General features: G+C 42.9%; 1 protein-coding gene across 1 annotated transcript in view; it reads left to right on the top strand.

Moving 5' to 3' along the window:
• ube2g1a (ubiquitin-conjugating enzyme E2G 1a) overlaps nucleotides 1-15,485 on the top strand; it is a 28,687-nt gene extending 13,202 nt beyond the window's left edge. The window contains exons 3-6 of the mRNA XM_084320175.1: nucleotides 5,748-5,845; nucleotides 6,294-6,472; nucleotides 9,715-9,835; nucleotides 12,803-15,485. Of these exons, the coding sequence (XP_084176301.1) occupies nucleotides 5,748-5,845; nucleotides 6,294-6,472; nucleotides 9,715-9,801 (364 nt within the window). The 3' untranslated portion in view covers nucleotides 9,802-9,835; nucleotides 12,803-15,485. The remainder of the gene's footprint in view (nucleotides 1-5,747; nucleotides 5,846-6,293; nucleotides 6,473-9,714; nucleotides 9,836-12,802) is intronic.
• The last annotated feature ends 1,144 nt before the right edge of the window (nucleotides 15,486-16,629 follow it).

Raw genomic sequence — 16,629 nt, 5'->3', positions numbered from 1 at the left:
ATAGGCAGGCTATATAAAGAATGACATCCTCAAGGCATGTCGATTTATAATATTTTAACTTAAAACTAGGCTACTTTTGCGTATAGTCATTATATTCCAAATAAAATAAGTCCCGAGTCGAGACTCCTGCTCCCATTGCAAACAGCGGGGCTGGATTTTGCTAGAAGCATATGTAGCTGCAGAGCCGCAGAGCCAGGGGCTCTTTCAGGTCATTCATTTCAGCCATTGGCAATTCAACCGTTGGGTGGGGGGGCGCTGTTTGACGGGCCTGTGACCAGACCTGAAAGAGCCCCTGGCTCTGCGGCTCTGCAGCTGCATGCTATTCGCAAATCCACTGCTGCAGCCGTCCTCCCGGTTCCCGCTGCTGCCGTCGTTATCATAACACTACACACATATCGTAATGTTTACAGCAAACTGTAGTTGATCACCAGGTATGTTTTATTAACGTAGAATAATTCATATAAGAAAAACGATAGGGAAATATCTTACCTTTCTCCACTGGTTAAAAATGCCAGGAACTGAAATTGAAACTTGCTGTGCGCCACGGTGATATGCGTTTATTATGAAATGACAATTGCGTGTTGACACGCCCACTGCGCGAAGCCTCCTAAATAACTTTTTCCAGTTTGCACATATCTATTATCTATGACTAATTCTATCTATTTTTAGGGGCAAATGCGATTGAAATAGTCGCGCTGTGGTTACATGACGTCATTGCTATTTTAGAGCTGCTCTACCGGTTACACGGTATAGTCAAAATCCATACCGTAGAGCAAATTAATACCGTTTATACCGTCCACCCCTACATCACGGCATAAAATGGAAATGTATGAAAAAATGATCTGTTTCGTGCATGTTGACTGGAAGAAACTCATTGACGATCACTGTTATTTAGATCTATTGCTATTATATTTTATATGTTTTAAGTACTCGCAAATAAGTCCTATTCTCCATTGGATATAGCGTTGGCACGGAAGGGCCATCAGCAGAGGGCGCTGTTGGCCCGGAATAAGTAAAAAAAAATATATATATATAAATGTTTCTTTTCTTTTTTGAAAATCTTATTTTCTTTTAATTCGTCCTAGATCATTCATTCGAATTAATCGAACATCGATTAATCGCCCAGCCCTCCGATGCACCGATCCGACTTTTTCAGTCCCGATACCGATACCTGGCTTTGGGTATCAGCCGATACCGAGTACCGATCCGATAACATTATCTGAAATTAATTTTTTTTTATTTTTTTTTATCCACTTTTTCTCCCATGTTTTTCTATTTTTCTCCCATCCCAATTTCGTATCATCCAATTCCACCCTCCCCTGTCTCGAACGCTGTTTCTTGCCTCCCACAAGCCGGCTGCAATGTGGACTAAGTCATACATAGCACGAGTCCCCTCCGATACTCGAGGTAACAGCAGTCGCATCTTTTCACCTGCGTGGCGTGATCTTTCAGCGTCAGGGGTCTGCGCTTTGGAGGGGCGCCGCCCCCATCGCTTCCTGATTCTACTGCGCAGGCGCACCAACCGACCTGTAGGACTCCCGATCCCCACCCATCAGTTTCTCACCCCCTAATACTGCCAATGTGTATTAGTACGGACGACCAGCTAAACTGAAAGCAATGTGGAGCGCTGGGCTCGAACAGGCGAACCCAGCGTCTCCAGTATTCGTGGTGAGCGCCTTGCCCACTGCACCACATAGCCGCCCTATACATTTTTTTTTATTAAAATAATCTAACCCTAACTAACCTTACTGTCATGTACTTGTCCTAATATACTAACCTACACTGTAGTACTCAACACTTTGATGAACATTGTTACTCAGCTGATAGAGTTGTGCCCTTCCTGATGACTTGTCGTACAGAACTTGTAAGTCAAATCAAATTTATTTATAAGGCCCGACAACACACGTTAATGTCCCCATGGGCCGTACAGGTCTTCTTTAAACAAGTCAAGAAGAAAACATAACAATAAGTCAAGAACAGAACAAGAACACCATAAGGTCCAAACATTTTTAGATGAATGCAAAAAAAATATATACCCCACGCGAAGCTAAGGAAAAACTCACTAAAACCTAACAATAGGGGAAAAAGCTCCACAGGCAGTGTGGAGGAGAGAAACCTTAGAAGGGCCATTCAAGGGGGGATCTCCCTTAGATGTTGGTGATAGTAGTGTTGCAGATGGACAGTTGGTAAGCATGCACTCATGTGTGTAGTGAAACACAGATGAGTGCATGCAATAGCAACTGAACATTTTGAAAGATTAAAGATAAAGCTAATAGCGATAGCAACTGAACATTTTGAAAGATTAAAGATAGAGCTGATAGCGGATCTATTTGAGGCACAGGGGCGGCGCAAAGAGGGTCACGTCCTCCCCGTCTTAGTCACGGGACATTCAACACTCCGGTCATTGCTCAGGGACAGCCGGAGACGGGGAGATAGGGGGCGGCGCAGAGAGGGTCGCGAACTCCCGGCATCATCGCGGGACGTCCGGCACTCCGGTCACCACTACGAGACCTCCGGAGACAGGGGGGCACGCAGAGGGGGTCGCAACCTCCCGGCCTTCATCACGGGATGTCCGACACTCCGGTCAGCACTCCAGGACAGCAAGTCATAGGGGGACAGGGAGACGGGACAGGCGTTAGACAGCTCATGTGATTGTAGTGGGCGGACATAGCAATAGATACAAGTGGTAAGCATATATGTGAATGGAGTAGATATATGAAGTAAGCATATTATGTGAATAGAATAGAAGTACTTAACCCAGCAATGAAACCGCGTTGACTGTTAATCTGTTAACAGTCTGTTAATACTGTTAATCAGTTGACAGGACCACGGACAGACGACGGTAAATAACTGATCCAAGGCCTCGGAGGTGCATGTAGAGCAGTCACTACAATCTTGGCCAAGACCCCGATGCATCCATCACCTTAGTCAGCGCCAGGAGACGGGCACTCAGAGAGATGGGGGAGGGAAGGGGGGAGGGGGGGGGGGGAAGTTAGAGTTCCCATGTTTGTGGTGCTGCAAAAGAGCAGACATGTCGTACCCTGTAGTGCCATGTAGTACCCCGTAGTACCCTGTAGTACCCTGTAGTACCCCGTAGTGCCCTGTAGTACCATGTAGTACCCTGTAGTGCCATGTAGTACCATGTAGAGCCATGTAGTGCCATGTAGTACCATGCAGTACCCTGTAGTACCATGCAGCACCCTGTACCCTAACTAAACTACCCTGTAGTAAACTACCCAGTGGTACCATGTAGTACCCTGTACCCTAACTAAACTAGACAGATTAATCTAAAGGTCAGTCCCCGACCAGGTGAGATCAGGGTAGGTTGAAGGAGAGAGAGAGAAAAGATGAGTCTTAAGCAGGGATTTAAAAGCTTCGACAGAGCAGGCGCACCTGATGACGGCAGGTAATTTGTTCCACAGGTAGGGAGCGCGGTAGACAAAGGCTCTGTGGCCGGCGGATTTCTTTTTAACCCTAGGGATCGATAGAAGCCCCGCATTTTGTGAGCGCAGAGCACGAGCGGGCGAGTATCGGGAGATGAGATCGGATAGATAGAGCGGTGCAAGCCCATTTAAAATTTTGTAGGTGAGGAGTAGCACTTTAAAGTCAGATCGGCTTGGATAGGAAGCCAGTGTAGGGCGGTGTGATGTGATCAAATTTTCTAGTTCTAGTTAGTATCCGTGCAGCCGCATTTTGCACGAGTTGAAGATTTTTGATGCTTGAATTAGGTAGGCCTGAAAAAAGTGCATTACAGTAGTCCAGACGTGATGAGACAAAAGCATGAATCAGGGTTTCAGCATCAGCCAGAGTTAAAATGGGGCGAATTTTTGCGATATTACGAAGATGGAAGAATGCAATTTTGGTGACATTTTTTATATGTGCATTAAATGAGAGGGAGGAATCAAAAATGACTCAGAGGTTTTTTATGGTGGAGCTCTGGGATACATGACAGGTATCAAAGTTGAGGGAGATGTCCTGAAACAGGCCTCTGTGGTTTGGGGGGCCAACAATTAACATCTCAGTTTTATCTGCATTAAGGAGTAGAAAGTTTTGCGACATCCATTTTTTGACTGCAAGCAAGCAGGCCTCAAGGTTTTGTAGTTGGGAGGAATCATTTGGCTTAATAGGTATATATAATTGGGTGTCATCAGCGTAAAAATGAAAGTTTATGCCAAAGTCGCTTTGGATAAAAGAGTCAGCTAAAAGTATAAATGTAAATGTGAATACCCATTGTTCAATTAATAAACTGTATGCCTCACTGTCACTGTGTGGAAGAGACTGGGATCATTATTTTGTGCAAGGCAACATCAGGCTTGACTTAAAACATTACTTTCCTAACTTAGTGATACTAAATGTAACAAAGTAACACATAGATATAAATGTACTGAATTGTTATTTCTTATTTTATTTCTTATTATATATATATATATTAAAAAAAAATCAAGAAAATTCCGATATATACCGGTATATATATTTTTTACCGATACCCGACCCAGCTATTTTAGTGATATCGGGGCCGATATCAATATCGGATCGATGCATCCCTAGTAGTAAGTCTACAACGTCCTTTCATACAGTATGCCGAATTTAGGTTTGCAAAGGGTCGCAAACCTTCCAGTACATCAAAGGAAATCTTCGCCCAATTAAATAAATCTAAGCTTATCATAGTGAACCTCTTTTGGAGGGTAATACAAACAATAAGGCGATATGTTGTCGCTGTTTACAACAACCAGGATACACACCCCACCGGCTTCCCACCCGCTAACACTGCCAATTGTGTCAGTATGGACGACCGACCAAGCCGGAGGTACCGCTGACAGCAGGATTCGATACCAGTGTCTCTGCGGTGGTAGGCAGGCACCTTAGTCCGCTGCGCTACCCAGCCGCCCTACCAGCATTGTTTGATGTTGGTACAAGCATGCTGCATGCTTATTGGCTCACTGAGCCTGATGAGATTTACTCCTTAGGTACTGAAATTTGGTACAGATTATGATGAGGCATTTTTTCAATAGTCGATGATGGTATCAAAGAAATTCGGTTGGTGGTGCCATAAAAGTATGGAAGTTCGATATCCAGCCCCCTGGTGAAATGTGACTTTTAAATGATGTTTTGAATTAATAACGACCTCTGCCAAAAGGCTGGGGAATCGTGCAGTGAGTGGTTGCCATGGTAACTAAGGACTCTGATCCACTGGATGATGACGGCGTAGTTCTGGTGTAAGTGGGGAAAAAGGTATTCTGACCAACTGAACCATTCTGTGTTGTCGGTAATTTACCAGTGACCAGTGCATTCTCCAATTCATGTGTAGAGAGCACTCCAATACTATATATAATACAATCAATGTAAAGCTCCATTTCCATTTAATTATATGTAATTGAATAATTTCAACTCGTAACTAAATTGTAGCTTTTACACCAGAACATTTCTATTAGGAGGGTTTGCGATGATGTCTGCTTATGATGAGGTAGAAGGTTTATGTTTCTATCTGCATATGGTATATACAAGCCTGTGCAAACCCCCTATACCGTATTTCCATTTTATTCCCATTAATTCCAATATTATCCCAACAATTCACATATATTCCTGTTATTGTCCCATGGAAAAGTTTCCACCTTGGGAATATCCCTGACAATTTGTAACCCTACCAGCGGAGAAAATAAATGTCTTTGTCCAGCACTGACCTAGAAGTGAGATGTCAGTAAACTGATGGTAATCTCAACATTGTTCTCTTGCTTTTCTGTCAACAGTGAAGGCGGAGTGTTTAAAGCACATCTCACGTTTCCCAAAGACTACCCTCTCAGGCCGCCTAAAATGAAATTCATCACAGATATATGGCACCCCAATGGTAAGTACGACATTTGCTTTTATCCTGTGTGGAAAATCTAAAAGGGTTTATCTCTCATAAGTAGTAGAGAGACAGAGAGAGACAGACAGACAGACAGACAGACAGACAGACAGACAGACAGACAGACAGACAGACAGACAGACAGACAGACAGACAGACAGACAGACAGACAGACAGACAGACAGACATGGAGAGAGATACAGTATATAGACAATATGTAGACTATTTCTTTCAAAGCACTGTATTCAGGGTTCGCACAAGGCTTAACACATTAGTCTGGCCCTTGTGGCGCAACGTGTATTCTACTATAATCGTTGGCGTTTCTTGCCTGGACACGCTACTATTTCTAAATCTGATGTTTACTACATGATGTTTACTACATGATGTTTACTACATGAAACCTTTTCCACGTAACCTATGTTCTCTTTTCTTTCTCCCTCCCTCCTAGTTCACAAGAACGGAGACGTGTGTATCTCTATCCTGCACGAGCCCGGGGAGGACAAGTACGGCTACGAGAAGCCGGAGGAGCGCTGGCTGCCCATCCACACGGTGGAGACCATTATGATCAGTGTGATCTCTATGCTGGCGGACCCCAACGGAGACTCGCCAGCCAACGTGGACGCCGCGGTAAGTTCGCTTCGTAACGGGAGCTACTTATTTTTTTCACTTTTTCTCCCCATTTTTCTATTTTTCTCCCATCCCAATTTCGTATTTCCAATTCTTCCCTCCCCTGTCTTGAACGTTGCTAGACTATGCCTCCCACTGGTCGGCTGTAATAAGGTTTTTTATTATTATTATTATTATAATTCCCATCACTGATATTTTCATCACAGCTGTTAACGGGGGTATACAATTACATTTGAAAACACGTCGAGGTCCGCTCTGTATTTTGGATGGTTGTTTTTGGAGCTAATGTAATGTCCTCCCTGTCGTCCCTCCGGTACACGAGGAGGCAGCCTGTCTCATCTTTTCACCGCAGCAGCTCGAACTCTCAGTGGCGAGGCTCACGCTGCCCCCGCTACTTCCTGCTTCCGGCGTCACCCAACCGACCTGTAGGAGTCGCTGTCCACAACGTCCAATCCCCACCCACCGGCTTTCCCACCCTCTAACACTGCCAATTGTGTTAGTATGACGGCCGGCCAAGCCGGTAGCAATGCCAAGAGCTGGGCTCGATACCAGCATCTCCTGCGTTAGTGGCGAGCGCCTTGCCCACTGCGCCACTCAGCCGCCTAAAGGGAGCTACATTTAAAGCTACACTTTAAACATAATGTCACCTTAAATAATGGAAAAGTTACTTTAAAGGAAGGAGGTATTGTATAGTATAGTTTAGATACATTAAGTATAAAAATGACGGAGTTAAAATTGTAGTAGTGTACATAGGAACCAGTTTCTCAGGAACTTAGCATGTATTTTTTTTATCATGCACATCTTGTGTCTTACCTATTTTTATTTAAATTGTTTATGTTTACTTACCTATAATTTTTTTTCTATGTATTTAATTATTGTATTGTTGCACAATCGATGCGGGCATGACCACCCGCATTTCACTGTATGCCCTGGTATGTATGTGACAAGCATTTCACTCTATGCCCTGGTATGTATGTTTCACTATGCCGGTATGTATGTTTCACTGTATGCCCTGGTATGTATGTTTCACTGTATGCCCTGGTATGTATGTTTCACTGTATGCCCTGGTATGTACAGTATGTGACAAATAAACCTCTTGATTCTACATAGAAAGGTTTTCTTTTCTTTCTTTTTTCCTGAGAACTGTCTCGTCAGAAAACGTAAATAAAGTTACACATTTTAAATCGACCACAGGGAAAAAAGGTACATAATTTATGTTATATATATATATATATATATATATATATATATTCATTTTTTTTTTTTTTTTTTTTTGGCGCAATCGGGAGTCAAACTAACAATGCTTGTGGGTGGTGGGGGGTGAGTGTACTCACCACTAGTCCCAGCCCCCCACCCTGTGTGGTAAAGGTTAGAGTTGGGGCCAGGCGATCACAAAAGTGTGTCACGGTAGTCTTGAGCTGCCCTATTTCATAACCGTCGGTAGTGTGATAGTAAAGGGTTAACCTTCTGTAGTGTGGCAGTGAAAGTGTTAACCTTCTGTGTTACAAAGGGTCAGATTAAACCGAATATATGTATTTATTGATTGATATATATTGCATAATATTTGTATATCGTCTGATATCCCTTGTGTATTCTTTGTACATATACACGGAATATCCCTTTAACCTAGTACAGACCATAATATTTCGTTCTCTTATTGGATAGCGTTCCACCAGCGCCATTGCCATACCCCCAGAGTCGAGTTCAAAGCCACCGTCAAGGCTTGTCTCAACATGCCCGGTTCTGCCCAAGACTACGAGACAGGAATAAGGCTGGTACTAGTTTATTCGCCTAACATATAAATATGGCGCAGGTGAATACAGAAGTAGTTCGAGTTACCCAAGTGAAGCCTCACCCACGATACGACGTGCGGTGAAGTGGGCCCGTTTTGCCCCAAAATAGAGTCTTGTCTTATCCTAATACGTTTGTTCAACGTATCGTTCGCTCCTTACTAGTAAAGCCTTCATCACGAGTCAAAGACCAAGTGAAGTGAGCAACCGTGCGTCTAAATAGAGCACTTATGGCCGCGTGCGAATAGGATAGTAAAGTGTCAGAGCTTAGTTGAATAACGTCAAGTTCAACCTAGTTAATGTGAAGTACCGCGCACCGGAGAATCTACACCGTTGAATGCAGAGCCCCTTTCCGGCTGGATTATTATTATTATTGCTTTGGACCAGGCTGTTGGAGCGGAGAAGAATCGTCTACACCCCACTACTGTGGGATTTACCCGTGACGTGAGGAACATCACTCGAGCCCGTCTCAAGGAGAGGCTGGCCGGCTTTCACCTGTGCTGCACGCATACTGGGATTACAGCTGCTGCTTTCGTCTGCCGATCAGGGAGTAATATACCGCCTCCCATAGCAGGAGCTTATTGAGTCCCCGTGGATCCAGACTTTGCATTCGAACATTTCCTCCCCCTGCTGGCTTACAACCGGTGGGAACCCCCTACCAGTATATCCTGCTGCTTCCCCAGAGTACCATAGATATAATTCCTAATAATCAGGTTGTATTATTATCTCCTGCGTAATATGAGAATGGACATTCGTTATTGATTTGCCTACGCACATTCCTTTGCCTTATAAGCGCATTGAAAGTAAAGTATATTATGTATTCTTGCTGCTAATAAATATACTTAAACTCAGATTTGTGTGGAAACCGTATCATTGTGGAGGTGTTCTCATCATATACTCGTGTACTGTATGGCCAGTAGTAATGTACATAAGACGGTAGTGGTTTAATGATACCATACTTATTAATACAGTCAGGGAATTGTACCCCTCAGTTACATTCTGTGTATTGTCACAGTGAAAGGGTTAACCGTTTGGTAGTGCGGCAGTGAAAGGGTTAATATGAACCATCATCATAGTTTTGCTGCGTGTGAGACTTCTCTATACTAAACGTAAATATATTACTTATACAATATGTAAATATATTACTTATACAGTATGTAAATATATTACTTATACAATATGTAAATATATTACTTATACAATATGTAAATATATTAATTATGGCTATAACACAACATACATTATGTACCTTTTTCCTGTGGTTGATATACGTACTTTATTTACATATTTTAAGAAAGATCGGGCTGGAATAGCCAAGGATCCTAATATATGCCCTTTTGTTGAAAATAATTATTTTTTTCGAAGAATGATCTTTTCACCTTTTTATTTTTTTTGTGTCATTTTGAATTTCCATTATGCCCATTTTCTCATTCTCTATTTAACCTTCCGCAGAAAGAGTGGAGGGAAGACAGACATGGAGAGTTCAAGAGGAAGGTTGCACGATGTGTACGGAAGAGTCAAGAGACGGCCTTCGAGTGATATCTCTGCAAGGCTCTGGCTTCACTTATTCAGGGTACGTGTTCTAAGATAAGATGATCCTTTATTAATCCCCTTGGGGGAAATTCGGGTGTCAAAGCAGCATGGGGGGGGGGGGGTACAGGGGGGGGGATACAGAGCTTCACAGTCCAGTATCTGTACACTATAGATACAATATAGATACAATATAAAATACAAATATAATATAAAAGAGTACAAATACAAGATAGTCCAGTGATATGAGTCCAGTGATATGAGTCTCTAGTTCTCAAGTCCCGAGTTCTGACGGTGATGGTTCTGGCAGCAGGGCCGGCCGTCCGAGCCCTTTGTTGTAGAGCCTGATGGCTGCCGGTATAAAGGACCGGCCCAGGCGCTTTGTGGTGTGTCGGGGCGGGGGTGAGTCTTTGCACTTCTGACTCCTTCTGCGAGACGCAGAGCCAAATCTCAAGCTGCTAAACAACCGAGGCCCACTTCACCATCATCGGTCCTCGTCCTCCTTCCTAGTGATGTGATGTTCGTAAACCATCCAATTCTTTTGAAAGGCTCTTTGGTACGAACAAAGGGAACTGAGTCATACTTGGTGCCAGGAGCCATTGTTTTTATTCCAAAAACTGCAACATTGTATCATTCACTTGACTCGCACTCTCTCAATTGAAGTGCAACATACTGAGTTTCTTTTTAATCCGACATTGCAACAAGCGTGATTAATTTAAAATCTCATTTCCCTTTCTGCCTTCTATAACGCTAAGTGGGATATAATAAGGATATAAGTGTTGTTGTTTTTTTACTGTAAGAATGAATCTGGGATGATTTTGGGGACAGGATATGGTTGAGGACAGATTACTTAACTCAGGGACCGTCCCTGAACATTGGGGACATCTTATCACTTTAATATAGGCCTATAGGTTTTCATTCATTCATTTCATTGGTGGACACTTCATATCACACTCATATTTTACTATTCATTCATTCAAACCTTTATTTATTCTCAAAGACAATCGAGGTCACCCTCATTTTCAATGTCGTCGAGACTTTACAGACATTTCAATGCACACATTTCTACAATATAACATAATAAATATTAATAACTATATATATAGTAAAACATTAAATTCACACATGGACCGCAGTCCAGGGTGCCCCACAGCAATTAGTATAAAATGAACATAGGCATAAAATCAGCACACAATTGACGGAATAAAAAAACAATGCATAAATTGCAGACATAAGAATGTGTATAAAAGACAATAAAAGGGACCTGGGCAATATCAGGGACCTGGGCTTGAACTATGACCTCTGCCAGTGGGTCTTGGACTTCCTGACGGGCAGACCCCAGGTGGTGAGAGCAGGCAACTGCACCTCCTCATCCATCACCCTCAACATAGGGGCCCCCCAGGGCTGTGTTCTGAGTCCCCTCCTCTACTCCCTGTACACACACGACTGTGTGGCTCAGCGGAGTAGCAACACAATCATCAAATTTGCCGACGACACAGTGGTGGTGGGCCTGATCTCTGCCAACGACGAGAGGGCCTACCTGGAAGAGGTCAAGGTCCTGGCGGGATGGTGCCAGGAAAACAGCCTCTCCCTGAACGTCAGCAAAACAAAGGAGATGATTGTGGACTTCAGGAGGTCGGGGGTCAAGGACTACAGCCCCCTCAGCATCGACGGGGCACCGGTTGAGAGAGTCAACAGCTTTAAGTACCTCGGAGCCTACATATCCGAGGACTTGACATGGACCACACACATTGACAGTGTTGTGAAGAAGGCACGACAACGCCTCTACTTCCTCAGGCGCCTAAGGAAGTTCCAAGTCAGTCAGAAGATCCTTAAGAACTTCTACTCGTATACAATAGAGAGCATCCTGACTGGCAACATCACCTCCTGGTTTGGGAATAGCACTGCACAAGACCGAAGCAGACTACAAAGAGTGACACGTTCAGCCGAACGCACAATCGGAGGGGGGCTCCCCACCCTCCAGAACATTTACAACAAGCGGTGCAGGGGGAAGGCTAAGAGAATTATTAAGGACTCGAGCCACCCGAACAACTGCCTCTTTGAACTGCTGCGGTCAGGCAAGCGATACCGGAGTCTCAAGGCGAGCACAGAAAGACTCAGAAGAAGCTTCTATCCCCAGGCCATCAGGCTGCTTAACGAACAATGAACACTACACAACAACAACCATCAAACGCACATAGCACACACATCCACACGCACACACTCACTTTAAACAAACACACTGTAGCACCCACTCCCCACACTTTATAGCACACACTCACTTTAAACAAACACACTGTAGCACCCACTCCCCACACTTTATATCTATTGATGAAGGATTGCACTACAACTCGTACACCTTACTGTAAATTGTACCTAAATTGTACCTCATCCCATTTCTGCATTTCTGCTTTGCACTATATAATATTGCACATTAGTAGTACACTGCATAGTATTGTATATTATATGGTAACTCAGTTACGTCTATTCCTCATCGAACATTGTACATATGTCTATACTGAACACTGACCTCATTTTCTACTTCTAATTTACATGCTATACTATGTCATTTGATACTATCTTGTCTAGCACAGTCTCTGGAGCGTAACAGTAAGAAGCATTTTGTATGAAAGTATTCTGTACTTCTGTATGACAACTATTAAAGAAACTTGAAACTTAAAAGTAGTGCAATGTAAACGTGCAGATTTAAGAATAGGCATAAAATAAGTACAATGTCACTCGAAGGCATGTGAAACCCCCCCCCCGGAACAGTCAGTCCCCCAAACAAACGCCCCACACACATCAATCTCTACCACATCCCCAGTTTCTGTATGAAAGGTGATATACAAATAAGGTTTTTTATTATTATTATTATAATTCCCATCACTGATATTTTCATCACAGCTGTTAACGGGGGTATACAATTACATTTGAAAACACGTCGAGGTCCGCTCTGTATTTTGGATGGTTGTTTTTGGAGCTAATGTAATGTCCTCCCTGTCGTCCGCAGGTCTTTGAGAAGCAGCATGGCACCGCTCCCCGGCCTCACTCTGCCACGCTGTGGCCCCCCCGCCTCGTCCTCCTCTGGCTGGAGCAGGATGGCTTCCACAGGCTGCAACAGAACACCGCCGCCATTTAACAAAAAGGCTGACGAGAAAAAACGCCAAGCAAGTGCCAACTCAAAAATAAACGAACGATGCTAAAAAAAATCTTTTTTTTCTTCTTTTTTTTTTTGAAGTCTGAACTGCTTCACCTTTTCAGGAAAATATTGTAAAGACCTGTATATAAGCACAGACAAAAAAACGGATAATATATAAACTTCCTTTCCATCCAGCAGGACGTTTTCTTTTTTTTTTGACCAAATGAAAAGCGATAATTTTTTTTAGGAGGGCTTATGAGAGTTTGTAGTTAATTTTTCCCTCCCTATATCAACTCTTGGGTGCATTAGTGCCGTTCTAGATCGTTTTGACCGGAGGAACTCACGGAGGAGGGCAGGATGGTAAGAATGTGATGCCGCTGTAGAATGCCGCCTCTGAAGAGCCGTATTAATTCAAGGAGCACATGTGTATGATAAAACTCAGAAGGACGTCAAGGGTGGTCGTGTGTGCATATTGTAATACACATTGGCGTGTCACGTGACCATGGGTTCTCACTCTCTGCGTTCCAACAGTGAATATGGGTATACGTTTTTTCAGTTATGCTTTTTTTTTTTTCTTTCTTTTTTGTCCTGCTTAGTTGCCGTTTGAAAGGGAACTCATCCGTTATCGTTCATGCATGCATTTATTATCATTTTTTTATAAAGTGCCTCCTAACAGAAATGCTTGGCAACTCCACCCTGCATTGAACACGGTTTTAAAATATCAGAACAGCTGGAGAAATAAACGGTCCATTTTACCAGGTTTGCTGTATAAATAGAATAATGTGTGTAATAATTTGGTGTAGCAATAACTCCCGTAGTGAATTTTTTTAGGGGTTATTTACCGTAGGTTGATATGGGGGCATATTTCTCCAGCATTCTCATGAAATTATTATTATAATTTTTTTGCAAAAAAAATTATTTTGATTTCATGTGGAATACTAGGTAGGTATTATGCATGCTGCTTTAACTTTAGTTGGCTTTTTTTCTTTGCCAAATGTTTATGGCATTTGGTTTGAGAATTTGTGTATCTGTGCCCCGTTATCCTTGAGTCCTTTCTCGTTTATTCTCTCTCTCTCTCTCTCTCTCTCTCTCTCTCTCTCTCTCTCTCTCTCTCTCTCTGAAACTTTATAATGTATGTACAAAGACAAAATAATTATGTATATTTTTCACGTAATGAAAATTGTCACCTGTAGCGAGCTCCTCTAAAATATGATTTTCTTTTTCCAGTATGCCTTGTGTATTTCATTTAATTAGGTTGACCCCCCCCCCCCCCCCCCAAGAAACGCATACTACTTATCATTTAAACTTCTAGTTGAAGTTATGTTTCAACTAGAAATGTACTCTTTGGGCATTTTATTTGGCTTAGGAAAAGTTAGTTTTCTTTTCTTTCTTTTTTCGAGTATATATATATACACATTATGCCAATGACATGTCTGGAATATGGCCACTTAACCGTATTGACCTATCTCAAACCCCGCCCTCTTTTTCTTGATCCTCCGTTCACAGCTGTTGCTTCAATAAAAGCAACAATTGTGATTGGAGGATCCAGAAAAGAGGGCGGGGTTTGTGGAGCGGATGCTCCCGCGTGAGTGGGTGTTTTCAGGGATGTTTTTCATGTGGCAGGATGAGAGTTGGCATCATTGTGGTGGATCAAAATACAGCGCGTGTTTGGTCCGTTGGTTTGAGATGGATTTGATGGTGTGTTGCTCATTCCGATGATGTCATAATGGGTGATCTGTACAAGTTGAAACATTAAAGGGGACATATCGTGTATCTTTTCAATGATTGTATTATACAACAACATAATGGAAATAGAAACTATAGCCTAAATCTATATCCATTTTAAATCTTTATTTTCCAGCACTCTCTTATATGGGCGTAGCACGCACACCACGTTTTAAATACATTATTAATTAACCCTTTCACTACCACACTACCAAATGGTTAACCCCTTCACTGTGACAATACAGAAGGTTAACCCTTTCACTACCACACGGCAGAACGTTAACCCTTTCACTACTGTAGTGTGGTAGTGAAAGGGTTAACCTTCTGCAGTGTGGTAGTGAAAGGGTAAAGGACTTGTGCAAACTGCCCCCCCTCCCTCTCAAATGTATACAGGCAAAGCCCATTTTCCATAATATGTCCTCTTTAATGACCTCATGGTCCCTTTCAGTATTGGAGATCTCCCATCATCCATGTTGTACACCATGCCCTATGAATCCCAATGGGGCTCCATGTGTCATTCTGTGGGCTAATGTTATACAAGACTATTGTGCCATTAAGGCAAAGGTATGGAAGCTATACCCATAAAATGCCCATGCAATGATTTTGATGGTTTATTTTTTATTTTTGAGTGATTTGTGTAGGTTACGTTTACCTGGTCTTCACTGGTTTAAATAATCGTGCAAATGTCATGCGCTACAAACCAATGGAGCAATTGCTTAGTTATGTCCGAGTGCAAACGGTTCCTCTGCATTGATGGGGGACAAGACTTCTTAACGACATCCCACGTTGTGTCTCTTTATAATACAGAATAATAAAAGATGGAATATTATGTCGTTATTCATTCATGACTCGTGCCTCGGCTGCTCCTGGGTCTTGGATCCATTTGACCCGGTGTTAAAATCAAGAAATAGGAGGCGCCAGGGTGGCGCACTGCAGTGCAACACAACCGTCCCGGGTTCGACTCCCGGACCCGGCGACCTTTGCAGAATGTCTCCTCCCCATATCTTCTCCCATCCTTCCTCTCTGCCGGGTCTGTCCAATAAAGCAATAAAATGGACGACGTGCATTAAAGCTGCCGTTCGGAACCACATCTGTTCACTTAAGGCTTCCTATAAGGGCCAGTTCTTCACAAGATGGCTGTGTCTAAATGGGTGCTGTTTATTTGTTTATTATATGATCCCCATTAGTCTACACTCCACCCATGGGTGAAAGACTATTCTTCCTGGGGTCCGAACACATAACTTAACGCATTGGAGTAATAACAAAACAATACAAACATTTAAAAAAAAAAAACTTTAGCTTAAGTACATTCTCAATAGAACGGTGAGTAGGCTATCACCTGGAGCTATCCACAATACTGAAGCTAGCCAGGCTATCACCTGGAGCTATCCACAATACTGGATCTAACCAGGCTATCACCTGGAGCTATCCACAATACTGAAGCTAGCCAGGCTATCACCTGGAGCTATCCACAATACTGGATCTAACCAGGCTATCACCTGGAGCTATCCACAATACTGAAGCTAGCCAGGCTATCACCTGGAGCTATCCACAATACTGAAGCTACCCAGGCTATCACCTGGATTGATTGATTGATTGATTGAAAACTTTATTAACAGATTGCAGAATGGGTACAGTACAGTACAGCTCAATACATACAATTGTTAAAGTGATGCAGACCAGAGAAAGACTTTCGTCTTGTTTACATCAGGGTCCCCCATTTTTAATTCATCGTAACATATATGACATACATGACATACAGATAGACAGTACTGCTACATCTATACATTTATGACATACCAGATTTACAAATACAGTACTGTTTGTGATACTAAAAGAGTCCAGAAAAAAAAAAAGTATATACATTTGACGTAGAAACTGTACATTGGATTGGGGGGGTGGGGGGGACTGTACATTGGAGTGGGGGGGGGGGGGGGGGGGGTTGGGTAGGAGTGGGGGGAGCTATCCACAAT

This window comes from Notolepis coatsorum, assembly GCF_963971535.1.
Source record: "Notolepis coatsorum genome assembly, chromosome: 8".
NCBI lineage: Eukaryota > Metazoa > Chordata > Actinopteri > Aulopiformes > Paralepididae > Notolepis > Notolepis coatsorum.
This window is presented reverse-complemented; position numbering and strand designations above follow the sequence as displayed.